Source organism: Muntiacus reevesi, chromosome 2 (genome assembly GCF_963930625.1).
Source record: "Muntiacus reevesi chromosome 2, mMunRee1.1, whole genome shotgun sequence".
Taxonomy (NCBI): domain Eukaryota; kingdom Metazoa; phylum Chordata; class Mammalia; order Artiodactyla; family Cervidae; genus Muntiacus; species Muntiacus reevesi.
The window spans coordinates 195,490,758-195,517,504 of record NC_089250.1 but is presented as its reverse complement, the minus strand read 5'-3'; the positions used below and the strand labels follow the sequence as shown (position 1 = coordinate 195,517,504).

Genomic DNA, 26,747 nt, shown 5'->3' with positions numbered 1-26,747 from the left:
TCAGATTCGCTCCATTGACTTCCCTTTCATGGAATCCTTAGGTCATCTTTTCAAGTTCAATGAAGGTCACATTTACTGTTCACCTACTGTGAGGATGTTGTTGGGGGGAGTGGCCACTGAACACGTTCCGGAACACTTGGGTGACATGTAATATGTATGGGCATCAGGAACACAGCTGAGAAGGCGGCATGGTCCCTGCCCATCAGGGACCTCGAAGCATGAACCATGTTAGAACGGGCTTCTACAGTTCTTAATGACTGTCTTCGGCACCCAGTAATGAAGTGACTTGCCCAAGGCCACCCAGGGGCTAAGAGGTAGTGGTGAGACCTACAGGGGGGTGGGATGGGGATTGGTGAGTGATTTGTTAAGCGTGTGGTATGAGGATGGCCTGGTGATGGTGACTTTTCTTCTAGAACAAGGAGTTTAACTTTTCCTGTAAAGGCCTATATAGTAAATATTTGTTTTTCTTCGAGGGCTGAGTGGTCTGTGTCACACTTCACCTCTTGATTATGACACTACACAGAGACACCAGTAAATGAATGGGCATGGCTATGTTTAAATAAAACTTTATTCGTGGACACTGAAACTGAATTTCATATACTTTGTACAAGTCAAGAAGTATTCATCTTGAAAGTTTTTTCAACCAATTAAAAATGTACAAACCCTTCCTAGCTGGAGGGCCATAGAAAAACAGGCTGCAGGCTGAATTTGGTCTTTGAGTCATAGCTTGCACCCCCTGTTCTAGAATATCTGGGCTTTCCTTCCTCCTCTTTTTTTTTTTTTTTTTCTGGCTTGAATCAGTTCTCCTCCATCGGGTCAAACACATGAGCCGGAGTCCCAAAGACTCAGCACGCTTGGGAGCCTTAGCGCATCTCCCCTTTCCTCTTCATCTTGCTTGGTTTCTCTGCCCCCTAACACTCACCTTGCACAGGGGCCTTGTGAAAGCTGCGTGGTTGTTCTAGGCGGGACCCCTAAGGTAGCCTTGCCTCTGCTCATCATGGTTTAAGAAATGGTTCTCTTTTGATCACTATATACTCAGGAAATGCCTTCCTGTGAGCCTGGATCATTGTGAAAAAAGCACCCCTTTATCCCTGCACTTTACTGTAAGCATGTTAAAGTACTTTCTCATGCAAGCCCCGTGAGGGCATAGCTGTTTGCTGCTTTCTTCGCCTCACCACAGGACAGTCCCCGGTGCCTGGAAGGATCCAATTGGACTTGACAAACCGTCTGGTTCTCATAAGCCACAGAAAGCATGCAGAATCTAGGCAGCACAGAGCCTTTCCATAGTGTCCTAGCTTAGCCCTTTCATTAAAGAAGAGGACTGAGCCTCAGACTCCCAGCTTGCCTGAGTCACGTGGCTGGCCGCTGGTGAGGCCAGGACTAGGGCCTCTCTCGCCCCTTGTGATTGGTGTCCTTGACTTTTCCCCCCAATTAACTGCAGTAAATCCCTTATCACTTCAAGGATTTTGAGTTTTTCATGAGCTATGTACTACCTGTGATGTTATTTACTTAATTTCTTTTCTATAAATGGGCTTGTGCTTTATTTTAACTTTAATATGAAAAGGAAACGTCATGTCGCTACCGTAATAGAAAACCAGGGTCACCTGATAGAAACTGAAGGCAATAGGAAAAATACAATGAGAATAATGCCACATTCTTGGATTCTAGCTAGATAGTCTGTCTGCAAGGCTCTGAGCTGGGGTCTGCTGTCTGTTTAAAAAGGAAGGCAAGGGTGGGATTTGCAACTGTTAGAAAGATGTTACATACAGTGATACCAAATTAAGACCTTCTTCACCTAGCAAAAGAATTGAGAAAGATGATTGGCTTTCTCCCTCTTGATTCAAAGTTCTGAGTTCCATGGGAGACTCCTCCTAACCTATCAGGTTTACTTGGCCTTTTGGAAAACTGTGAACACCCTTCCCAGAAAGGGGGTGGGGGGAGCCTGTGCCTTGGGAACTGGTTAGAAGAGGCTGGGGTGGGGGTGGGGCTGAAGATGGAAGGGAGCCCCTCCCTTCTTCCCGGGGACTAGACTATGGCTTTCTTTTCCGCTCCCTCTATTTGTGGGTGGTCATATGAAGCTCCCCACCATTGGACCAGAATTGGAAGGTAGGGCCTCTGGGAGGGCGGGGGAGCCAAGTGACATCTATGCTGTGCCTGCTTGCAAGTTAGCTAATCATGTCCTTCTGGGTTGGCTTCATGGCTATTTCTGTATAGGAAGGTTTGCTCCTCTCCTGAAGTGTGGCTGCATTGGATAGCATGACTATCTATCCACCCGCTCTGATTCATAACAGCATACGGTGCAAATCAAATCGAAATGCTAAAGTTTCCCATTTATTCGGTGTTGGTTAGCCAGGAGGCTACCAGCAGCCCTGAAGGTAGCAGCACCTTGTTAGGAGGTCAGCTCCCTTCCCAGGATGGTAAGTGGAAAGAAGCAGGGCTTGGTTTTGTTTTGTTTTTTTTTCTTTTTTTGAGTTGCAGGAATATTGCTAAACTGGTCTTGTCTCTCTCTCTCTGTCACCCCTCGCCCCCTGTGTCCCTTGGCTTCATGTGGATCTCTAAAAGGGCAGTTGGAACCTTTAAATGAGGTGAGTGAATTTGGTGATTTGTTTGGTCTGGCTTCTAATCAAGAAATGCTTGCTTTTCATTTTGGAGCCTTTTGTGGGGCTGTGGGGATGCTGAATATTAAACAACAACCAGATGTTGATAATAGCTCGGTTTCGATGCCATTCTAGGGAAGGGAGATCCCGGTGAAAAGATACTAGTTAATGAGGCCAGGTTTCCCTTCCCCCCCTCTACTTATTCCATTTGATTATCTCTGTTTACTTTAATGTCATGAAATTATCTTAAAAAAATATTTGTGCTTTGCTTTCAAGAAGACAGAGTAATAATCATTGTGTTTTGCGAACATATTGCATAGCCCTCATGATGTTGAATAAACCACCCACATGTCAGGAAAGACGTTCATATACAAAGGAAAATACCTGCAAACGTTTTGCTTGCTATTAACGGCTTGAGCCGGTTGGTGTTTGCCATCTTTGTACCTGCAGTTGGTAAATAGGAATGGAAAACATTTTGTTCTAAGAGATCAGCTGTGGAGACAGACCTCCTGAATGTCGTTATTTCTCATCAGGGATCGGCTGCTTGTAATTGTGGGTGTTTTTCCTCTTCTTCCTCCCCTTCCCATCTCCTCTGCCCACCTCCCCCCATGGGTTCAGGGTTTCCTTTCTAGAATCTCCGACCTCCTGCTCTGCAGATGGACTTGCCGGCACTGCTGTCAGAAGTGCTATGAGTCCAGCTGTTGCCAGTCGAGTGAGGATGAAGTTGAGATTCTGGGACCTTTTCCTGCCCAGACTCCACCCTGGCTGTAAGTAAACCTGCTTTGAACTTCCTGGAAAGCCACCTTAAGACCTTTCTTTCCTCTGTTTCTGCAAGGGGTCTGGGACAGCTTAGGGTTATGGAGGGGGGAAAGGCTGAGTTTCCATTGACCTCTTAGTCGCTGATGAGATGCACTCTGTGCCTCGTTGCGTTTGGCAAGCTGGTGAGACCAGCTGGGGGTGGGGCTTCAGTTCTGCTGATTTTCACAACCGGCCTTCTGAGATACGAACTGTGTAATGCTAAGCATGTGGGCGCTTTTAATCTTGTTGAGTGTCGTTCCAAGTGGAAAAAGAGATCTGTGAGCATCTCTATTCTTCAAGAATGTCCAGATCCTAAAGGTTTTCCATCCAAGTCAGTGTGATGAACCATCCTAGCGCCTGGCCCATGCTAGACACTCAGTGAGTATTTGGTGTGGATGACATGAACACACAAGTGCCTCTTTGCTGATCTGAGCAAGAACTTCAGAAACAGGGAAGCAGAACACACCTCCAGGCTCCATCGTGTCCTCCAACGCTGTTTATGCTCTCTCTGGCATCTTTCGTTTTATTTCCAATTTGTTCTCCTCCCGCGCCTGCATACAACATCTCCATCTGCCAGTCGCTCAGATATTTTGGGAATGCAGTTTTGAAGCTTTTTAGCCACGTGTCTGGGCCACCTCTCTGTGGCTGGGAGAAGAGCGTGGCCAGAGAGTCTGGGTTGAATCTAGAGGGCCGGGGCCTGAGAATCGTCCAGTGCAGCTTCCCATGATGTAGAGAAGGACGCCCAGGGAGGTAGGAAGACAGTGTGAGGGCCCACAGCTGGAGCCTCAGTGGGGATCCTGTGCTGGCTCAGATAAACCCTTGGCCTAAGATTCCAGAAGCCTCTGGTACCCCATCTTTCCTTGGGGGTCATGCCTCAATCCTCTGATTGTTTTTTCAGAAGCAAGTATCAAATATTTTCATAGCAGAATGGCTCTGGGTCACAATCTGTGAGTTCAAATCCTACTTCTCCTAATTTTTTCCGGTTCTGTGACCTCAGGCAAGTTGCTTGATCTCTCGGTGCCTTGATTTCCCATTTGTCAAATGGGGATGATAAAAAGAATAGTATTTATCTTATAGAGTTGTGATGATTGCATGAATTAGTTTATGGAAAAATACCTTGTTGGCAATCATAAACATAAGTGATTCTTTTTACCCTATTTTGGTCTGGGTTTCCTCATCTGTAAAGTAGAGGAAGTAATAGAACTTATTTTATAGGGTTACTATTAATAATAGTGATACATGCATGTAACATGCTTAGCACAGTAGTAAGTATTCATCTCTATCATTATTAGTTATTAAGAGATTCTTGAAACTGATGTAAAGACTATGTGGAGGAACCTTCCCTGACTCACAGATTGTAGCCTGAACCCTGCAGTTGTGCATAGAGTTGAGATGTTTGGTGAAACCAGCTCATTAATCACGGGATTGTTCCCATTTTCCAGTGATGGAGGTTGGCTCAGCCCATCTGGTGTCCTTAAAGCCATGCTCAGAAGAATTCCAGTTCTGTGATGGCATGGCTATTATCTGTCTTTTTTCATTCCAAAAAATAGTTATCGACCAGCTGATTAACCTGAAGGCAGAAATTGAGTCCTGAAAGTGTCAATTATGCTGTTGAAAAGTTAAGCTTGGTTTTTTTGGTAGTTATTTCTTGAGGTTGCCCTATGTAGCAGGCACGGTGGGAGGCACAAGACTAGATGGAGTCCTGTTCCCATGCTCAGGGCATTTAATATCTGGTATAGAAGATAAGGGCTTCCCTGGTAGCTCAGCTGGTAAAGAATCCACCTGTGATGCAGGAGATCCCAGTTTGATTCCTGGGTCAGGAAGATCTGCTGGAGAAGGGATAAGTTACCCGCTCCAGTATTCTTGGACTTCCCTTGTGGCTCAGCTGGTAAAGAATCCACATGCAGTGTGGGAGACCTGGGTTGGATCCCTGGGTTGGGAAGATCCCTTGGAGAAAGGAACGGCTACCCACTCCCGTATGCTGGCCTGGATAATTCCACAGACTGTACAGTCCTTGGGATCACAAGTCGGACACAACAGAGTGACTTTCACTTTCTTTCACTTCACTATAGGAGATAAAAAGCAGGTAAATAAATTAGTTGTGTATTCACATCCTGCACACACATGACAGTTCTGCATAGAATTTTGTTATGGAAAAAGTCTGGGAAAATGGTTTCAGGCATAACTGGATCCAGGGGCTCAAATGATGTCATGGGTGTGCGTGTATGTGCTCTCTCTCTCTCTTTCTGTTTCTTCTGTATTGGCCTCATTCTTAAGCCTTCTTTTTTCTTTGCATTATGTTTGACAGCAGCAAAATATCAGGAAAGGCTCTCATTGTTCTGGTTTAGGTCACATGCCAATCACTTGATCCAGTCACTTGCCTGGAGGAAAAAGTACTGGGATAATGTCTGGGTTTTCTGACCTGAAACCAGGGAAAGGGTTATTCCACCTGAAACACATGAACTAAGCTAGTCGAACAGGAGTTGGCAGACTTCTCCTATAAAGGGCCAGAGAGTAAATATTTTAGCCTCATGGACTAGTTTTTATTGCAGCCACTCCCATCCTTGTAGTGTGAAAGCAACCATAGGCAATTCACTATTGAATGGGCGTGGCTATGCTCCAATAACACTTCTAAAAAATCAGGCAGTAGGCCTCAAGTTTGCTGACCTGGTTAATCAACAATTTGGATGTTGCGACTGGATCCAGGGTAGACAAACACCACAAATGGGACACTGCGTCTTGGAAGAGTTGGGGGAATCAGAAAATGAGCCTGCAAGTTCAGGTTGTGTGGGATCTCAAATGCCAGATTAAGGAACTTGGATTTTCTTCTGAACCAGAGGAGACCCCTGATAGACGTTGAAAATCACAGCCTGTTTGCCTCAGATGTTGAGTGTTAGAGATGTATGGCCACGAAGCTGGAGACAGTTGCATTTTGCTCAGGTCGCTGACCCTTTGTGCAAGCAGGGGGTGCTTTCTGGGATGGGATTCTCAGGGAAGACACTTGTTTTGGTTATGCTACAAGCAGAAAAGTGAGCTGGAAACTTCCAGCAGCCAACTCACCACATAGCTTCAGGGGGCGCCCTTCACATGGTGGTCATTATGCACAAGACCACCTAGACTTGCGCAGTGTACCGTCTGAACAGCTGTACATGACCTGTGTGCTTCCCAAGATGACCCAGGTCTTCTTTGAATCTTAGATCGCACTGAGGACATTTTTGATAGTCAACATCAAACCAAATGTTAAGAGAAATCTGTAAAGAGGAGGCAGGTTAAATCCTCCAGAAAGAGAATTTACAGCTTGTGCTTTCCCCAGATTTATTTACCAAGCGGGCAGTTGCATGTTATCAAACAGGCAGGGAGCAGAAATGTCAAGTGTACAGGCTTTGCAGTACCATTCCTACTGTGCCGTTTGAGCCAGGAGCCACAGAATGGGCCTCTCTGTGGGGTGGCATGTGGCAGATGAGCTGGGTCTTTGCCTGTGTGATCGGAGGGGACACACCATTAATCGTCACTTATGCTTTTGTCACGTGGGTCTGTCTCGCAGCTTTCCTGGGCTGGACTGGGCTGATGAGAGTCAGGAAAACCAGCTCACCACATGGTACCATCTGACTGGCTCCTTCTGTGGCTGTGCCAGAAAGACCCCCACTGAAGAGTGAATTAGGTTATTTCTTTGTCCAAGAAGCATGTGTTGGGTACCTACTCTGTGCAAGGTTCTTTCAGGCCTCCTAGGGGATGCCCAGCTCGGCAGTTTGGGGCATGTAGTCCGGAGTCTGGTACTGCTGGACTCCACTGGGGTTCTGCAATCTAGTGTTGCAGATCCATTCTCCTTCCCTCCCACTACCTGGCCAGCTCCGTTTCCCTGTCTGTAAAAGGGGTAGGGGTGGTTCATAACAACTAACTCCTGGATTGCTTCAAGCCTGAAACGATGGTTCATACAGAGCATTTAGCACAGTGCCTGGCACATAGTAGGGGCTCAGTAGCTGCTACCTTTGATCTTAATAAATCAGATGCCAACATTAAGATTTGTAGCCTGTTATGGGAGGGGTGACAAGTCGTGCACTCAAGTGATTGTGACACAAGATAAGTCAGATAAAAGCCACCGGAAATGTGTATTCATTCATTCACTGAAAAAATAAATCAGAGCACCCAACACGTGCCAGGTGCCGTGCAAAGAGGGCAGTGGTGAATGAAGAAGACACTGCCTCCCTCTGCCCGCATGGGCCTCTGGCTTAGTGTCAGATGCAGAGGAGAAGCAGGCAGGCCACATTGGAAAAGAGGCATGTGCTGGAGGAGGGGAAAATAGGTGCAGGGGTAAGGGCTGACAGGCTGGGAGGAGGCGACGGGATGGGTGGGTCCTCTCTGAGGAGGTGCTGCTGCAGCTGAGACCTGAATGATAAGGAGGAATGAGACAGGTGATGGGGCAGGACGAGCCCCATCCAGGTAGAAGGGACAGGGGGCGTGGAGGCTTGGTGGTGGCAGAGGAGGCAGGGGTAGCCCAGGTATACGCCGGTACTCTGTCTGAGAGGAGGCAGCCAAGGCTTCAGGAAGCGATGGCATTTAAGCTGACCCTTGAAGACTGATGGGAGTTCGCAGCTGGAGGCAGCGGCCGCCACGAGGTGTGACAGCCAGGAAACAGGCCATGCAGGTGGAGGGCCCCAGTGGGGGCCGCCTTCCTGGGGAGATGCAGCTGCATTCCTTTTCGGGGGAGACAGATTGATCTAGTGTGATCCCGTCTCCCTTCCATCCCCCCGCCGGCCCCTCGTTTCACCTGCTATGTCCTCCTATTCTTGACCAGGAGTGGCAGGCACGGGGCGTTGCCCCCGTAATGTGCCTGCTTGTCCCAGCTGTGACCCTAGTTTTGGAAGAACGTCAGATCCATTTCATGTCATGCACAGGATGTGTCTGACCTCACAGAACTTGAAAGTTGCATTTTTCAAGATTGGTTTCTCCACAGGTTTAAATGTCAACTTGGGGGATGCAGTCTTGGAAAGTATTGGTCTATGGCTGTGATGGCTGAGGGGCTTATTAGCAGCAGCAGCAATCTCACGGCCACTTTGCCATCTCTCTCCCCTCCCCTTACCCCCACACCCAGCATCCTCACTAGCTGTGTGAGTTTTGGGGGATCTTAAAGCCACCTCTGCTGTAATATTGCTAACATCAGCTAAAATGTATTGAGCGCCTACCTAGAACATACCAAACACTGTTCTAATCATTTTGTATATGTTAGCTCGATCTTCAAAGTAACCATGTAAGGCAGGTACTATTATTAGTCCCATTTTACAGACGGGGAGATGGAGGGAGAGAGAGGGACTTGCCTTGAGCCAGCCCTTAAGTACTACCTTGTATCCCAACCCGCAAAGAGTGTGCTTTCTATTTTTTCAGCATTTCTAATCTTTATTGGGAGAACATTGAGTTGTGGTTGCTGCTATTTTACTGGTGTTTCTCCGCATTGAACTGTTGTTCTTAAATCATTGATTCTCAGATCCATTTTGTAGCACAGAGTCTTAGCTGCTAGACCACCAGGAAAGTCCCAAGAAACTTTTGAGTGACATTGCTACAGGATATTTTTTAAAGATGTTATAGACATGGTGACTATTGAAATAACAGGGCAATTCTTACCCAGAACTACTTGCAGAAGTTCTAATGCATTTAAACAGCCACGTGGTTCCTTCCAGACTGAAGACTGACAGGTCCCATCTTGATGGCATCACCAACTCAATGGACATGAGTTTGAGTGAACTCTGGGAGTTGGTAATGGACAGGGAGGCCTGGTGTGCTGCAGTCTATGGGGTCGTAAAGAGTCAGACATGACTGAGCAACTGAACTGAACTGATCTTGGTTTAATAAGGTGGTGCCTCTGTGGCAATATCCTGAATAAGTTTACATATCCCTTCCCCCACCCCAGCCTCGGCTTTGAAATTATGCAAATTCTTGGCAGATTGTTCTAACTGGGAAATATATTCATTTATTTCACATCACATTTTGTGCAAAAAGCAAGACATTATTGAGAATTAAGGGCTATTGAGAGTTTATTTCAAATTTGTATTATTCCGAGTTGCATAGACTGGGCCTGAGAGCAATTTCGTCCTTGATCTGTCCCCCACGGGACAGAGGTGCCAGCCCCTGGGGATTCTCTGACAGTCACTGAGACCTCTTCCCTCCTACAGGTTGGCCAGCCGGAGCAGTGACAAGGACGGGGACTCTGTGCACACAGCCAGTGACGTCCCGCTGACCCCACGGACCAACTCCCCAGATCGGAGATGCTCATCCTCAGACACGTCTAAGTCTACATACAGCCTGACCCGGAGGATTTCAAGTAAGCCTCTCTGCTCTGACTGTCGGGGGCCCTGGCTCAAGTCAGCTGCCCCTCGGGGTCCATGAAGCACAGCCCTGTTGTCTGGGTCCCCAGGACAAAGGGAAAGAGCTGGCATTCCCAGGTGCTCAACAGCACCCCCAGCGAGAGACACGAAGGACAGGGTCACCTCTGGTGAGGGAGTGGAGTGTGGTGTGACAGTCCAGGAGACAGGATGACAGAGAGGGAATGGCAGTGTGACAGAGGACGGCATCATACCTGATTTCTGCCAAGTCCAGGCAGGAGCAATCATTTTGACTGATTTTTGTTTATACTGATCACACGTTTCATTGAATTGGCTCCGTTGATGACGTTGTCAGCATATATCATTTCAGACCCCGAAAGGCAAGTGTTAGTTGCCATGTTACACAGCAGGGCCTGCAAATTCAAGTGACTTGAGGGGCCAGGTGGATTGTGTCAGTGGCTGAGTGCCAAGGGCTGACGGGAGATAAATATCACCCTAGTGAGTGACAAATGGCAGCCGACTCTTGGCCTGGCACTAGGGCAGGGTGGGGACTGGGGCCAGTGGGAAGCCAGTGTCTTATTGAAGGGGAGCAGCTGCTACTCAGCGGTAGCCATGAGGGATTGTATTGCCTGACCTTTCTAAAGAGAAACTGGCAGTCTGGGTTTTTATATGAAACTTCCTTACTTTTAAACCCAAACAGAATGTATCTCTGGGTTGAATTTGGCCTCTAGAGTGGGCCGCTCTGCACACACACACACTATAGCCTGGGTATAGACCAGAGGGCGTGATTTGGGTGGGGAAGAGAAAGGGGGATAAAGCCTAGAGTCTCCCAGCCTCTTGTCACTAGCCAAGTGTGTCTCCTCTGTCTCATGCAGCTGATGTCTGAAATTCACTTAGCAGAGGGAAAAGGCTTAAATTCATGAAACTAATCCACTCAGCTGGAAATGATTGAGATCTCTGATCTTTTCTGGGAGTGGATGGGGAAGAAGAAAGAAGTAGATTTCAAGAGCTTGAAATAGTGAAATAGTCTGGCTTCTGTAGCCTCTGTCTTTTCATCTGTAGAATAAGAGGGCCTGTCTGCCCTTTGCAGACCGCTGTCCAATACAGCGGCCACCACAGGCATGTAGCTGAATTGAGATGCACTGTACGTGTTACATACCCACTGAATTTTGAAGCCAGTATGAAAAAAGAGTTTAGAATGTCTCACTAAAATGTTTTTATATTGATTACATGTTGAAATGATTATATTTTGGATATATTGGTTTAAATAAAATATAAAAATTAATTTCACCTGCTTCTTTGTACTTTTACATAATTTGGCTACAAGAAAATTTTAAGTTACCTTTGTGGGCTTCAATGGACATGAGTTTGAGCACGCTTGGGGAGTTGGTGATGGACAGGGAAGCCTGGCATGTTGCAGGCCATGGGGTCACAAAGAGTCGGGCACAACTGAGTGACTCAACTGTGGGCTTGTATGTCTGTAGCTGGTTCACGTTTTATTTTCTCTTGGATAGCGCTGGTCTAGATGATTCCTAAATGTTACCTCCAGCTCTATACAGAGATGATCACATTTAGCACACAGTTATCAGAGTGCAGCCATGCACTGCAAAGGCTCATGGTTTTAGCCAACAGGCAGGTATTTGGGCCGTCAACAAGATGCCATGAAAGAACAAATACTATGTAATTTTCCCAACATGAGGAATCTCACAGTCAGACTCCTGAGCATCTATAGAGTAGGACATGGTTACTGGGGGAGCTCGAACCAGGCAGGTGTTGGTTTCACTTATGCCAGATGAGTAAGTTCTAGAAATCCACTGCAGCAGAGTGTGTAAAATTAACAGTACTATGTGGAGTACTTAAATATTTGCTAAGAGAGTAGATCTTAACAAACATACAAAAGTAAGTAAATAAAGAAGGCAGGAGGAAGTTTTTGAAAGTGATGGATAGTTTATGGCATAGATTGTGGCGATGGATTCACGGGTGCATACTTATCACCCAAGTCATCAAGTTGTGTAGATTGAATATGGACAATTTTTGTGTGTCAGTCATACCTCAATTAAGTGCTTTAAAAGAGAAAAGAATGCCATGAGGTTATTGCTAGAATAGAGAGATGAGCAAAGATGGTGACAATGAACCTGGGAGCGGTGAACTCTTCTGCTTAATGCGGAGAGGAGAGGCACCCCGAAAGTGATGAGCTGTGAATGTGATCCTTGAAGACGTATAACAGTTACCATTCAGTGCCTCCCACCACATGCACGTTCTGTACTGAGCCTTCTTCATGCATCGCTCAGTGAGTTTTCAGCACCGTCTTTAATGTGGTTGCTATGATTGGCTCCATGTTACAGATGGGAAAACCGAGTGTATAAAATGTGCCTGGAGTCACTTGGCTCGTTACTAGGGACTCATGTGGTTCACGAGGAAGTAGCTGGGTTGGAATTTGATCCAGACACTGACCCCAGAGCCCATTCTTTGAAAGTGGAGGCAGTATGGGGGAATGATTAGACTCTGGGGCCAGAGAGGTGGGGCTCGAATCCTGGCTCCTCCTCTTGCTAGTTTTGTGCCCTTTGGTGAGTTACTTAGAATTTCTGTTTCCTCATCTGTAAAGTGAAGGTAATAGTCACTGGCTAATACCTTGTGAAGGTTGTGAGTGTGAAAGTGTTAGTCACTCAGTTATGTCCAACTCTTTGCAATCCCATGGACTGTAGCCCGCCAAGCTTCTCTGTCCATGGAATTCTCCAGGCAAGAATACTGGAGTGGGTAGCTATTCCCTTCTCCAGGGGATCTTCCCAACCCAGGGATCAAACCTGGGTCTCCTGCATTGCAGGCGGATTCTTTACCATCTGAGCTACCAGGGAAGCCCTCCAAAATGTCCAGCTCTTTGCAAGCCCATGGACTGTGGCCTGCAAGGCTTCTCTGTCCATGGAATTCTCCAGACCAGAATACTGGAGTGGGTAGCCATTCCCTTCTCCATGTATGCAGGGCATTTAGAGCAGTGCCTGGCAATTAGCCGCCGTGGAGATGGGGATGTTTGTGCCACTGCCCTTCCTCTCATAGAGTAAATAAGAGGATTTCCAGGAGTGGAGAGCATGTGGAAAGAGCATTATGAAGCAGAGCAAACAATGTGAGAATCCACAAATGGTCCTTGATCTCACGCATGGGCCCAGATCCAGTCCAGTACTTGGTGGTGTTAATTGTTATTCCTGCTGGGCGTGCAGGTCTCGACTCCAGACGGCCCAGCTCCCCACTGATTGATATTAAGCCCATCGAGTTTGGCGTTCTCAGCGCCAAAAAGGAACCCATCCAGCCCTCGGTGCTCAGACGGACCTATACGCCGGATGACTACTTCAGGAAGTTCGAGCCCCGCCTGTACTCCCTGGATTCCAACAGTGACGACGTGGACTTCCTGACGGACGCGGAGATCCTGTCCAAGTACCAGCTGGGCATGCTGCACTTCAGCACGCAATACGACCTGCTGCATAACCACCTGACGGTGCGGGTGATCGAGGCCAGGGACCTGCCGCCCCCCATCTCCCACGACGGCGCGCGCCAGGACATGGCGCACTCCAACCCTTACGTCAAGATCTGCCTCCTGCCGGACCAGAAGAACTCCAAGCAGACCGGAGTCAAACGCAAGACCCAGAAGCCCGTGTTCGAGGAGCGCTACACCTTCGAGATCCCCTTCCTGGAGGCTCAGAGGAGGACCCTGCTCCTGACCGTGCTGGACTTCGATAAGTTCTCGCGCCACTGCGTCATCGGCAAGGTGGCTGTGCCTTTGTGCGAGGTCGACCTGGTGAAGGGCGGACACTGGTGGAAGGCGCTGATTCCCAGTTCTCAGGTAAGGGGTGGGTTGGCAGTGTTTTCTGGGGGAGCTTTGTAAAAAACGATTGTTATTATTATTATTAGTTTTAATCTCAGTATTTAAGTTTTGTGTGTGTGTTTTTGCATTTTAAAAACTTTTGATTTTGAAAGAATTTTTTGACTCCCAAGAAGTTGCAAGAACAGTACAGGGGGTCCTGTGTGTTCTTCATCCAGCTTCCTGGATGGTAAATCTCATACGATCCGTGTACACTTGGATACCAAGAAACTGCTGTTGGTAGCTAAACTAGACCTTATGCAATTTTCACCAGTTTTTTTTTTTTTTTTTAATTTGGCTACACTGGCTGTTAGTTGCGGAACACAAGATCTTGACTCTTTGTTACATCATGCAGGATCTTTAGTTGTGGCATGTGGGATCTAGTTCCCTGACCAGGGTCAAACCCAGGTCCCCTGCGTTGGGAGTGCAGACCTAGCCACTGGACCACCAGGGAAGTCCCTTCACCAGCATCCTCTGTGTCCATGTGCATGCGTGTGTGTGTGTGTATGTGTGTGTGTGTGTGTGGTTCTATGAAATTGTGTATGGATTCAGGTAACGAGCACTGCCCTGGGAGCTTTTTGTCATTGATGCTGGGTTATTTACTAAGGAGAATTATTGTCCAGAGTATGAAGCTATCTGTCATTTTGACTTTCAGAAATTGATCTGGGAAAAATAAGATGAGGCCTGAAGACTGGGATGATGGATGTTGTTTTTCAGGTGAATTGTAAGATTAGCTTCCTTCCCTCTTCCAGCCCAGTGACATGCAGTGGGCTGCCTGGGGAGCTACCCATGGACCAAGCCCTCTCCCCAGTGGGCTTTTAGGGTCCCTTCCTGGGGCATTCTGTGGGCTGGAGGACAGCAGTGCACCCACTGTGGGTGGAAAGATGTGGGGGGAGTCCAGGGGATAAAGACCCAGTTGGAGGCTGGTCAAGACCGTTGGTGACAGACAGTGATCCTTGTAATGCAAATGGGATTACTTTGCATCAAATACACCAAGGTGTTTCTAAAGCTGAACTTTGCTGGTCAGGGATTTGATGATCCAGCATCACATTTGGGATGCACATGTTAAACATGAGGACTGGAGGGGCTGCTACCCTGTGTGTGTAGCACGTCTTCAAAGCTATCACTCTCTTAGTACCCTCAGGCAAGGGAGTCATTTAATAGGGAGGTGAGACCAGAGGAAATACCAGGAGCAGGTAGGAATGTCACTTAAAAGATGCAGATATCAGGCCAGCCACCGCTGTGGTGACTGGAGCAGAAACCTGCGAGGGGAACCAGGAGGCAGTATCAGACATAGGCCCAAAAGCCTTTCCTCCCAAGAGGCGAGGGAGTGGGGTATTAATACACCACCTCCTGTCAGTCACTGAACGAGGGCTGGGGGATGGGGAGGTTCATTTCCTGGTATTTCTGGCTTGTGACACTGGTGAGTACAGAGACCCTTGACATCCACAGATGCCAAAGGAAGACCTACCAAACACGATAAATTCCAGATTCCACTCTTTGTGTCAGGGCAGAGCCCTGGAGGTGGAGGATCTGGATGTGCCCACAGGTTGGCCCCTCTAGGTCTTGGCTGAAGTGTTATCTTGGCTGAAATGGAAAGTTCCTGGTGCACCTGCCCTGCTGCGGTTCTCCTGAAAGCTGGGGCCAGGGTGGGGGTGTGGGTGCAGGTCGTTAATTTAGGAGGTGATCCCAGGAAGCAAGAGGAAGGGTTGAGGAGGAGACAGAGGAGGGACATCAAAGCCAGTGGTGGTTCTGAAGGTCGCCATTCTGGCACAGGGGTGGGCGTGGACTCCATCCTGCCCCAGGGGCCAGGTGGGCTGCCCAAACCTCACAGAAGGGCTGGGGCAGAAAAGAGAAGGAGCCCAGCTGTGCTGCTCCCTGCCTGAGCTGAGCCTGGACTGTGGGAGCATCTGTCGCTTCACCCCCGCCTGGACACTCGCTGTCCCCTTCTCCTGCTTTGATTTTCTCCACAGTGGCACTTACCATCCCACAGACTGTGTATTTCATGGTCTGTCTCCCCTGCTGGTTTGTGAACCCAGTGAGGGCAGTGACTTTTGTCTGTTTTGTTCACTTTCTCCCCTGCTCCTGGAACAGTGACCAGTGACTAGCAGGTGATGGTGCTCAGTAATATTTACTGAAAGAGTGGAGAATGGAAGGATCCCCAAAGTGAATTTCCTTCTTCCCTCCCTCCCTCTTTCCTCCCTTCCTTCCTTCTTCTTCTTCCTTCTCTTGTAATGAGAGGCTCGTGGAAATCGAGGCAAGAGTCTCAACTCCCATCTCAAGCTTGCTCTGGAGTATATGCTCTTTGAGTGGGCACGTCAGCTGTCTGTTGGGGTGTCAAGAAGCAGAGCTTGAGATAAAATTTCGAGGTGGCTTGGTTTCCTTAGGGTTGCTGTGATAAAGTACCACAAAGTGGGTGGCTTAGAACTGTAGTTTATCGTCTTACAATTTGGAGGTTCTGAGTCCAAGATCAAGGTTCTGGTGGGGCTGTGCTTCCTCTGAAGCCTGGAGGAGATCCTTCCTTGTCTCTTTCCAGCTTCTAGTGGTTGTTGGCCATCTTGGATTACAGTTGCATCACTCTGAGCTCTGCCTCCCTCCTCCCATGGCCTTCTCTCTGTGTGTTTCTGTGTCTTTTCTTATAAGGACATCAGTCATGTTGGATTAGGGGCCACCCTGCTCCAGGATGACCTCATCTAATCACATCTGCAGCAACTCTGTTTTGAAAGAAGGTCACATTCTGAGGTCCTGGGGGCTGGGATGTCAGGTCACCTTTGGGGGACAGAATTCAACCCACAAGGGGATGCAGGAGAAAACCCTGCAAGGCAGGCTGTGAAGTGGTCTAGGTGAGGGTGACCACCCATCGAGGCTCAGCCTCTGCCTGGTATGTGGTTGGGAGGGGACTCTGGATCCTGGACTTCACTGCAGCATTTCTTCCTTTAGACAAGGGAGCCAACCAGCCCTGATCACAGATCTTTGGCGGGGACCAGACTGGGAAATCTGATTTTTAGCTGGTCAGCCCTGGGCCTCCCTGAAGCCTCTGTTTCTTTGAAACAGTGGTTCTAAACAGAGATGGTTTTGGTCCCAGGACATTTGGCAGTGCTGGGAAAAATTTGGGATTTGGTGGATGGGATAGTTCTGGTGGATAGAGATTAGGAATGCTGCTAAACAGCCTGCAATGCCCAAGACAGACCCCACAACACAGAAGATCTGCCCCAGATGGTCCATAGTGCCGAGGGTAAGAAAGCTGGTTGTGTGGTGAAGGGGAGGGTGGAGGGTGGAGTACAGAACAGGGTCTGCCATGAGAAGGTGAGACAGGAGCTGGGCTGTTCCCTGTTGGAGAAGGAGGGTTTTCCAGGGAGAGACAGTGGTCAGGGTCAGGCCACAGGGCAGAGCTCCAGGGAGCTGCTTTGCTTTTCATTCCAAATGTGGAAAAGGAGATACTGGTTTTGAACAAAAATCCACATCAGGCAAAATAGGCCTGCATTGGAGACAGAAACTAAAATCCACACACAGTGCGCCCAGGCGGTCACACGGCCATCACCGCTGATTTCCACTGGAGGCGGGCGTCTGTCTTCAACAAAGTGCTTTGAGGATGCAGATGTGTGTGGGGTGGAAGCAGTTTCTCGGTTTCAACCTGACAGTTTGTGGGTCAGAGTGACTTCTAGGATCTGTTAGTCCTGCAGTATCCACTGTGGAGGCCCCGTGAGGACATAGGTTGCTGGTTGTAGGACCAGCATGTAGGCATCCTCTGGCTCATGGCAGAATGTCTCAGCTGTTTTGTGCCTTTGAACACAAGACATGAGTGTGTCTTTGATCTTGGCATTCAGGAACTCAGCAGCTAATGGAACTTCTGCAGACTGGGCCTCATTGAGAAGGTTGGCTCAAAAGATAGTGGAAATGAAGACATAGGAATATGAAGTGTGTGGGATGATTGATGTGGTATGAAGTTATACTGGATGCCAAGAGAAATTCTCTCATCCGAGTGGATTGAAGTGAATTGATGCTTTGGCCATTTAGAGGTGAAATCCAGGTAGTCTCAACTCATTTTTAAAAAATTGTTAAGAATTGTGACAAAACACACGTAACATGAAATTAACCATCTTATCCATTTTTAAGTGTACAGTTCAGTGGTATTGAGTACATACACGTACATCGTCATCCCCATTCACATCCGGACTCTCTTCATCTCACAAAACAAAGCTGTGTCTTCATTAAGCAGCAGCTCCCCACACCCCGCTGGCCCCAGCCCCTGGCAGCCAGCACTCAACTTTCTGTTTGACTACTCTGAGTACTTCTTATAAGTGGAATGACACAATATTTTCTGTTTGAGGCTGGCTTATTTCGCTTAGCATAATGTTCGCAAGATTCATCCATGTTGTCACCTGCGGCAGGATTTCCTTTCTTTTGAAGGCAGAGTAGTATTCCATTGTGTGGCTAGATCACATATTATTTGCTCATACATCCATTGATGGAAACTTGGTTGTTTCTACCTTTTGGTTACTGTGATTAATGCTCCTCTGAACATGGATGTGCAGTTATTTCTTTAATGTTTTTTTAAGTCAGAAAAAAATTCAGGATGAAGGATATTCATTTCTACAGAGATCTTGTTGTTTGGGGAAGGAAGGAGGAGGGAGGTGGAGAGAACAGAGGCCCCGTGGATGTGCTGGAAACTCACAGAGCATTGGGAGGAACCAGAGTTCTTGTTCCAGCCCTTTCACTAGTTCCACTGGGGCTGGCGTCATGTAACCTCGTGGATCTTGGTTTGCTCGTGTCAAGTAGAGACTCGGTACCTACTCCCCCCTCCCTTGCAGTGCATCTCTCAGGATGTAAACTCTTCTCAAGAGAAATCAACTTCTGACTGTGAAAGCCCCTCAAATTAAGGGAAATTATAAATAGACTGTACTTTATAAATATGCAGTAAAAATATTGTACATACACAAACCATCCATATATTTAGTCAATGAGTATTTGTTGGGTGCTTGTCATTTTCTAGGGGCTTGTCATTTTCTAATTTCACTCTACACTCGTGAGTGTCTGCTATGAGCTAAGCAATGTTCCACACATGCTCACTTGTTTATCTCACAAGCATTCATTTTACAGAAGGGGAAAATGGGCTGTGGGTCTCCCAGACCTCAGCAAGTTCTCTCAGCCCCTTAGGGCAGAGAAAAGTTAAGTGATTTGTCCATGCTCAGTAGTAGAACTGAGGCCCTTTGGCTTAAAAAAGGGTGTGTCATAACCAAGACATTAGACTGGTTCTCTGCAGCAAAAGCGAAGCAAAGCTGCTGACCTTAGGGAGCTTATGTTCTAGTGCACGGAGGCAGGCAATGAGCGAATGAGTTAACACATCATGCCTCTTAGCATTGTCTCTGCCAAGAGGAAAGTAAAGCAGGGTTAGGGGCTGGAGAGGGGTGGCCAGGTGGTGAGAGTGGGGAAGCTGTTCCAGGTGGGTGAGGAGATGGCATTTAAGCAGAGAGCCAGGAGGGTTGAGGGAGTGAGCCTGGGGGATGTTCAGGGAAGAGCGTTTAAACAGTGAATACAGAAAGTGCAAGGCCGTGAGGCAGGGTGTGAGGCTGGAGAGTGAGTGAGGGGAGAGCAGCAGGAGGTGAGGTTGAACTGGGAAAAAAGGCCACATCACATCGACCTTGTAGGCTGAGGTAAAGACTTGGATTTTATTCCCGTGGATGTGAGAAGCCCTGGAGTGTTTTGAGAAGGAGGGGTGACCCAGCCAGGCTGCCTGGAGAGAACTGTCACTGGGGGAGATACCATACTTATTTGCAAAATATATAAAGTACTCCAATGACTCATAAATAGAAGACAAAATTCAGTTTTTAAATGGGCAATAGTTTTGAACAGATGTTTCACGGAAGACACATGCAAATGATCTAAAAGCACATGGAGAAGTGCTCAACTTCATTATCCGTTAGAGAGATGCCGGTTAAAACCTTCGTGAGACCACACCTATCAGAATGACGAAAATCACAGACTGACATCATCCAGTGTTGGTGAGCACGCGGAGCCACTGGAACTCCCAGACAGTGTTGTGGGCGCATCACGTGATGTCACCCCTTAGGAAGAAATTCTAGTAGTTGCTTGTAAAACTAAACAGAAATCTACCCCATGAACCAGCAGTGCCACTCCGAAGAGAAATGAAAATGTTACATCTACACAAAAACTTGTACAGGCATATTCAGAAAAACTCTACATGTGATAGCCCCAAACTAGAAATTGCCCAGGTGCTCATCAACAGAGTAAGGGATAACAAATATATTGTTTATTCATATAATGGAAATTATTCAGCAATAAAGGAAAAAGGATACACACAGGTATTGATACACACAGCATGGATGAATGTCACAAACATTATGCTAAGTAGAACATCCTGCTGACAACCATTATGCAAAATAGAAGCCAGACCCAAGAGAGTATGACTTGCAAATATATAAAGTTTAAGAACTGCATATATATAAAGTTGCATATATAGAAAGTTCAAGAATCACAAAATTAATCTATGGTGAAAAATTCAAACTGTAGTTGTGACTAGAGAAGGGGGTTGACTGGAAAGGAGCCAAAGGGGAATTTCTGGATTCATAGTGACAGGGCATTGGATACACAGGTGTATGCACTTTCAAACTCGTCACTTAAGGTTTGCAGACTTCGTTGCATATAAATTTTATCTGGAAAATGAAAGAGCCATAAACATTGCATTTTGGTTAATGATATGCCTGCTGAAGTGTTTAGGGCACTAGTGCCTGCAACTTACCTTAAAATACACTCAAAAAAGATCAATAGATATGTAGTAAAGCAATTACAGCATGCTTTTAAAATATTAGTTGCAGAATTAACATTAATAACTGTTCATTTTAGTGTCTTGGTGATGTATTTAAACAGGTCCATTGTATAGTTATTGCAGCTTCTCTGTATTTGATAAAGTTCATAAGAAAATGTTGGGGAGCACCAGTTAAGAGTAATATGCTGCGGGCTTCCAGGCGGGAGGTGGTGCTGGCTGGACCTGGGCAGAGGGAGGAGTAGGCAAGTGGCCAGCTTGGGAGACAGTTTGAAGGCAAAATCTTTGATGTCCAGAACCAGCCCTTAGATTTTACACTCCAGCTTCAGGGGTGCTGTTACTGAGGGCTTTCAAGCAGAGGAGGGATTTTCAAACAGGGGATGCCACTGTTGTCTTCACAAGCAATCAGAATCAGTCAGGAGCTGTGGCCCTGGGGCTCCCAGATCTCAGCCTCCCAGATTCCAATTTCCTAAGACTTGAGTGAACCTGCTCTTGAGTGAACATGCTGGGAGATTCTGATGCAGGTGAACTGCGGACCTCGTTCTGGGAAGCACTTGGGTGGCTGGTGAAAGGCAGAAAGGGTTTGGCTATTGGAGCTGGACTGACATGTCTGACATGTGGTCTTGTTGGTCAGCTGCTATGATGGTTTAATGAGCCAGTCTGGCTGCTGTTACTATTGTATTTTATGGAGCCATTCGAGCAGGCTCAGGGTGATGTGCTCTTAGACACTCTTGGGAGATAATTCTGACTCGTGTGGGGTGTGGTATCTTTTATTAGGAAGCCAGATTGCCTGCTGAGGAAGAATGTTTGCTTTGAGCCCAGAAGAAAATGTACTTAGTGAAAAGTGATATTTGCACACCTGGCCGCTGGGTGTTTATGTTTTGAAAACTACTTTAATGTGAGACTTATCTTATCCAAAGGAACACTTCTTAGATCTTCGATGCCTTAAACTCAGAGCCCCATGGCCTTGGAAGTGAAGTCTGTGTGTGTTTCCTTTGCTGCAGAAAAGTCAGTTCAGTTCAGTTCAGTTCAGTCGCTCAGTTGTGTCTGACTCTTTGTGACCCCATGAGCTGCAGCATGCCAGGCTTTCCTGTCCATCACCAACTCCCAGAGCTTGCTCAAATTCGTGTCCATCGAGTTGGTGATGCCATCCAACCATCTCATCCTCTGTCGTCCCTTTCTCCTCCTGCCTTCAATCTTTCCCAGCATCAGGGTCTTTTCCAATAAATCAGTTTCATTAGGTGGCCAAAGTATTGGAGCTTAGAAAAGTCAGAGGTGGTAGCAATAAGTGTGTTCTGGTTCTTGCCACGTGCCAGACCCTGGGCTCAGTGTGACTCTTATGCTATCCCTCCAGATAGATGCCATTGGCACCTGCATGTTATAGATGGGGGCGCTGAGCCTTGGGAGGGCTTCCCTTATGGCTCAGCTGGTAAAGAATCCACCTGCAATGCGGGAGACCTGGGTTTGTTCCCTGGGTTGGGAAGATCCCCTGGAGAAGAGAAAGGCTACCCACTCCAGTATCCTGGCCTGGAGAATTCCATGGACTGTGTAGTCCATGGGGTCACCAAGAGTCGGACATGACTGAGCGATTTCTACTTTCATTTCTCTGGGCCTCGGGGAGATTGAGAAACTTACCCCAAATTGCACAGCTGTAGCAGGGACTTGAACCTGAGACTGACTCCAAGCCCACTTGCATAACCACTACAAATTAATCTATTTAAGGGGAAAATCCTGGCTGAGGACTTTCAAAACTGACTTAACTTGATAAGTGTAACTTGAATGTGATAAGACTGTATTCCTCGTAAGTATACCCAGATTTTTATCTCAGTATGTATCTGGCTTCTTTCTTAAAGAAATTCTGTGTTTGCTTGGAACCTCTTAAGTGTCTTCAGAGTCTAAGGAGTGAGCTGGTGGCCGTCCTTAGGGGCACCAAACTGATTGGATCTTTGGAAGTGGCCGAAGGACAGTCTGATTTGGTAACCGAGAGAAATACTAGTGTGGGGACTTCTGTTTCAGTTGAGCAATAGAAGCAAAATTGCATGACTCTGGAGTAAGTAAATTTACTTTCTCATGTGGCCCCAGATCTTGGTTACAACTGACAGTACGCCGTCTCAAACTTCTTTCCGCCAAAGACGAAAGTCTGGTTGTGTGAGCTCCAGCTGCCACCGAGTCTGAGGGGTCTGGTTGTCCTGGGAGCCCACAGCTGGAATGTTCCTCAGCCTGCCGCCCTTTGATGTCTTTCTTCTCAGGAAGGCGCTTCCCCTGGGGATGCAAAAGTGGCCCTGAGTTGCCCCGGGCTTACCTCCTGCCAGCTAGGCAGTAATTGTGTAAAGTTCCAGAAGTCCCAGGAAGGATTCTCAGGGGCCTGGCTCCCCTCACCCCACCCTCCTCATGCACAGTGGAGGCTGGCTCATCACAACCCTTAGAGGCCTTGAAGTGAGAAGGACTGTGGTTTCAGAGAAGGAGCATGACTGTCTCCTTACTTTGCAACCATGACCACAGTTTTCTCTTTGTTATTGTTGCCTCTTCTCAGACCGATGTCCCCACTGAAGGACCTTGGCAGGCTGGCCCTGATGGCAGGCACTTGTCAGCTGTTTGGAAGGTCCTGGCAGTGGATAGACTCCTAGCCCTCGGAGTGTCTCCTCTGGCCTCTTACTATTGGGTTCCCTTCTCTAGAAGGGCAGCCCTGGAAGGTGGGCGCTGGTCAGATGGTCCAATCCCAACTACCTTCTCTGGGGCTCACTACCCACTACGAGAGTCATCTGTTGGCTAGGTTGGGTTCCCTAGAAGTAGACCCTGTGACCAAGATTTTAAGTGCAAGTATTTTATTTGAGGGGTCTTGTCAGGAAAAACCAGTGTTTTCAGGCAAGTTACCACTGTGGGCATCTGGAACATGATCCTTGGGCTCTTGGTATAGGTTGTCCTGGGGTGGGAGTGATGGAGCATATGTTCACCGGCGCCCAATAGTCACAGGTTGAAGGATGCTTCCAGGAACCCATATACCCAAGGAGAGTGTGTTATTGAACCAAACTAGGGTCCACTTGCCCTCAAGCAGTAAAGCCAGCCTACTACCATCAGGTTGTGGTGAAGGAAAGTACAGCCTTTATTTCAGGACACGAAACAAGGAGAACAGGCAGCTCATGCTCAATAGACCCAAATTTCCCAATGACTTTCAGGAAAGGAGTTTTAAAGGCGCTGTGAAGGAGGGGGCTTCAGGGTACACAATCAGCTTGTGCACGATTCTCAGATAGGTTAGCATCAAGGTGAAGTTTCAGGCATCATCAGGCCTTCTGGTTTCAACCAGTCTAGGAACTATGTTCTTGCGGTCAGCTTTTTCCATCTATTGTGGGGAGAGGTCTACTTCCCATAAAAACAACTTAAGAATGTGTGTCAAATCTTTATCTGTTACATATCTTTCAGGGAATTGGGAGTTTTTTGATCTGTGGATTTATAGTCTAAATTGTTACCAGTTTCCGAGTCCAGTAGCTATTCTTTGTTTCTACATCTTCAGTTTCCTTATATCAACTTCTGAGCCAGTCTTTAGAGACTCAGGGGAGGCCTGGTAGACTAAAGCAAGGGACTTTGACTTCAGTGGACAAGGACACAGGGTCTTCTGTGTGGTTTCAGTACCTTTTCTTTGACACCCCACAATCTTGAGGGGAGCAGGCTCAGGAAAAGAAAGGAAGTAAAGTTTTGGATAGAGAGGTTAATCATAAACTCAGCAGAGGAACTCAGTTTTAGGGGGGACTCAGTCTCAAGACGTCCGTGGCATCCTGAGACTCCGGGCAGGGAGTCTGAGGGCTGGTCAGGACTGGAGGCCATGGTGCACCCACAGCATCACCACACCTGACCTTGTCATGTTGAGGGCTCCGAGTGTAGGGTCTTCCACGTCCCCCCTTCCCTCTCCATTCTCCTTTGCCCTGGGCAGGAAGGTGCAAAGCAGGTGAGCAAGACCACTGGCTAAGCAGATGCCCGTGGAGGAAAAGGCTCTGGTCTCCCCTCCTTGAGGAGGCACCTGACCTTTGCACATGACCCTCCTGGCAGCCATCTCTCTCCATTTTGAGTGGGTGGTCAGGGACATTCACCAGCCCTCCCCACTTGGCCAGTGTCTCCCCTCTGCTCATAGAGGTGGGGAAGAGGGATGGTTCTGAAAACTGCTAGACTCCGTCTCTGTCTCTTACAAATCCCAAAGGGAGGCACTGGGTCCAGCTGATGCCCTGTCATTGCCTCTCTCTGGTCCCCAGCTTTGGGCCCAGGCAGCCAGCTCTGTGCTCAGCAGGCAAAGTCCATCCACCCCCCCACTGCATTCTGTCCATGTATAGCTAAAGGCTTAGCCAGATCCTCTGTAACATCAGCTTTTGTGATTTATTCTTTGTATCTTTGTCACTTTTTAGAAGGAACTCGATAGGTGTTTTTTGAATTGAATAAATATCATCGTGTAAAGAGTACTAGCTTTTGAGTTAGACTGACCTGGTTACAGTCCTGGCTTCACCATTTACCAGCTGCGTAAACCTGGGTCCTGCTTCTCACCAGTAAATTAGGAATAATAATTCTACTGCGAGGGGAGTTGGGGGCGTATTATGAAGATAAAAGTAATTTGAGTTGACTTCCAGAGCACTCATTATGTGCTAGGCACAGTGCTAAAGCTTCTGTTGTAGTCACTATTATCGTCATCCCATTTTATGGATGTGGAAACTGAGGCATGCATTAAGTAACATGCCCAAGGCCAAAGAAATGGGATTTGAACCCATGCTGGTTCAGCTTCAGAGGCTGTGCTCCTAACTACTCTACTACGTTGCCTCTTAATAAACCAAGATATGGCTGGCAAAGCACCTGGCACATATTATTGCACTGGATAGTAGTGACCAGGAACTCAGGCACCAGAAGGCTGGGAGAGGGAACTGGGGAGGGAGCAGGCCAAACAAGAGGGAGAAGAGGTTGGGAAGCAATTGAGATTGAGCTGTGAGGAATTGGCCATAGAACCCAACTGGTGTTTCAGTATATAATTTACTTTGGTCTTAACCATGTTCCAGCCAATTTAGCACATCTTTTAATAGCAAAAATGGTGATGATTTGAAGCACCCAGAGTCATGTGTTGATTGGGCCTAGTACCTGGAATCTGCTTGGGGGCCATGCATGCCCCTGCCTCCCCTGGTCGCATACTGTATTTGGTGATCACTCACCCACTGATGGGGCTTCCCAGATGATGCGAGCGGTAAAGAACCTGTCTGCCAATGTAGGAGACATAAAAGACGAGAGTTTGATCCCTGGGTCGGAAAGATCCCCTGGAGGAGGGCATGGCAACCCACTCCAGTATTCTTGCCTGGAGAATCCCATAGACAGAGGAGCCTGGCGGGCTACAGTCCATGAGGTCACAAAGAGTCAGACACGACTGAACACACACACACACACACACACACACACACACACACACACACACACACACACACACACACACACACACACACACACACACACACACACACACACACACACACACACACGGCCTGATATCTTAACAGGCAAGGCCCTCAACAAAGCGGATGTCAGGTTTTTAGTGAGAATCCATCTTTAACTTGCCCGGAGCTATTGTCAGTCTTGATTCTCTTGGCGTAATCCTGGCCTCTGTGGGTTTGTTAAAAGGGTTTCCTGCCCAGGTTTGGTGATCAGCTGTATTTTGGCAACACTGTATAGCCAGGGCTAGGCCCAGTCCAGAGCCTTACAAGGTAGCATTAACTAGAAGTTTCTGTCTGTGTGGTCCTTCTTGTTCCTTCCTCCTAAAAGAGAAATGTAGGTTACATTTCAGGCCGTAACACAAGCTTTTGATTCCTAGTTATTATGTGAATTAGAAGGGGAGCCAGAGATGATTTGAACCAATCCTAGTTTAAGATGAGAAAACTGCAGCCCAGAGAGGTTAAGTGACTTGTCCAAGGTCACACAGCTCTCAGTGACAGAAAGGAAACTAGAGTTAGGTCACCTGATCACCAGGCAGGAGGTCTTAGCACCGGCACATACTGCTTTACCCCAAAAGAGAAGAGATGGTAGCTAAGAGTACAGGCCATAAAGACCCAGGTCATACAGACCTGGGTTCAAGTCCTATCTTTGCCACCTTCCACAGATAGGGGCCTGGGAAAGTTAACTTATCATTTCTAAGCCTCAGTTTCTTTGTCTATAAAATGGGGATTGTGTGGTATGCTGGAACTAGTCTGCACTGGCTTATAGAGGAATTTTCAGGAATTTTGCAAGCCAGCTGACTTCATGTTGGTAGATTGAAAATCAGCTATTGTGTATGAAATTGAAAAATACTGTAGCATCTTAATCAGAACCTCCCCCCCACACTCCCCTCCCCAAAGAATTAAACATTTACCAGCATACCACTGATCATAGTAATACTTCTA

The 26,747-nt window shown here is 47.4% G+C and overlaps 1 protein-coding gene across 1 annotated transcript in view; it reads left to right on the top strand.

Annotated features, from left to right (window-relative positions):
• SYT17 (synaptotagmin 17) overlaps positions 1-26,747 on the top strand; it is an 82,165-nt gene that overhangs the window by 1,383 nt on the left and 54,035 nt on the right. Inside the window, exons 2-5 of the mRNA XM_065920305.1 lie at positions 2,568-2,585; positions 3,216-3,364; positions 9,563-9,711; positions 12,928-13,547. Of these exons, the coding sequence (XP_065776377.1) occupies positions 2,568-2,585; positions 3,216-3,364; positions 9,563-9,711; positions 12,928-13,547 (936 nt within the window). The remainder of the gene's footprint in view (positions 1-2,567; positions 2,586-3,215; positions 3,365-9,562; positions 9,712-12,927; positions 13,548-26,747) is intronic.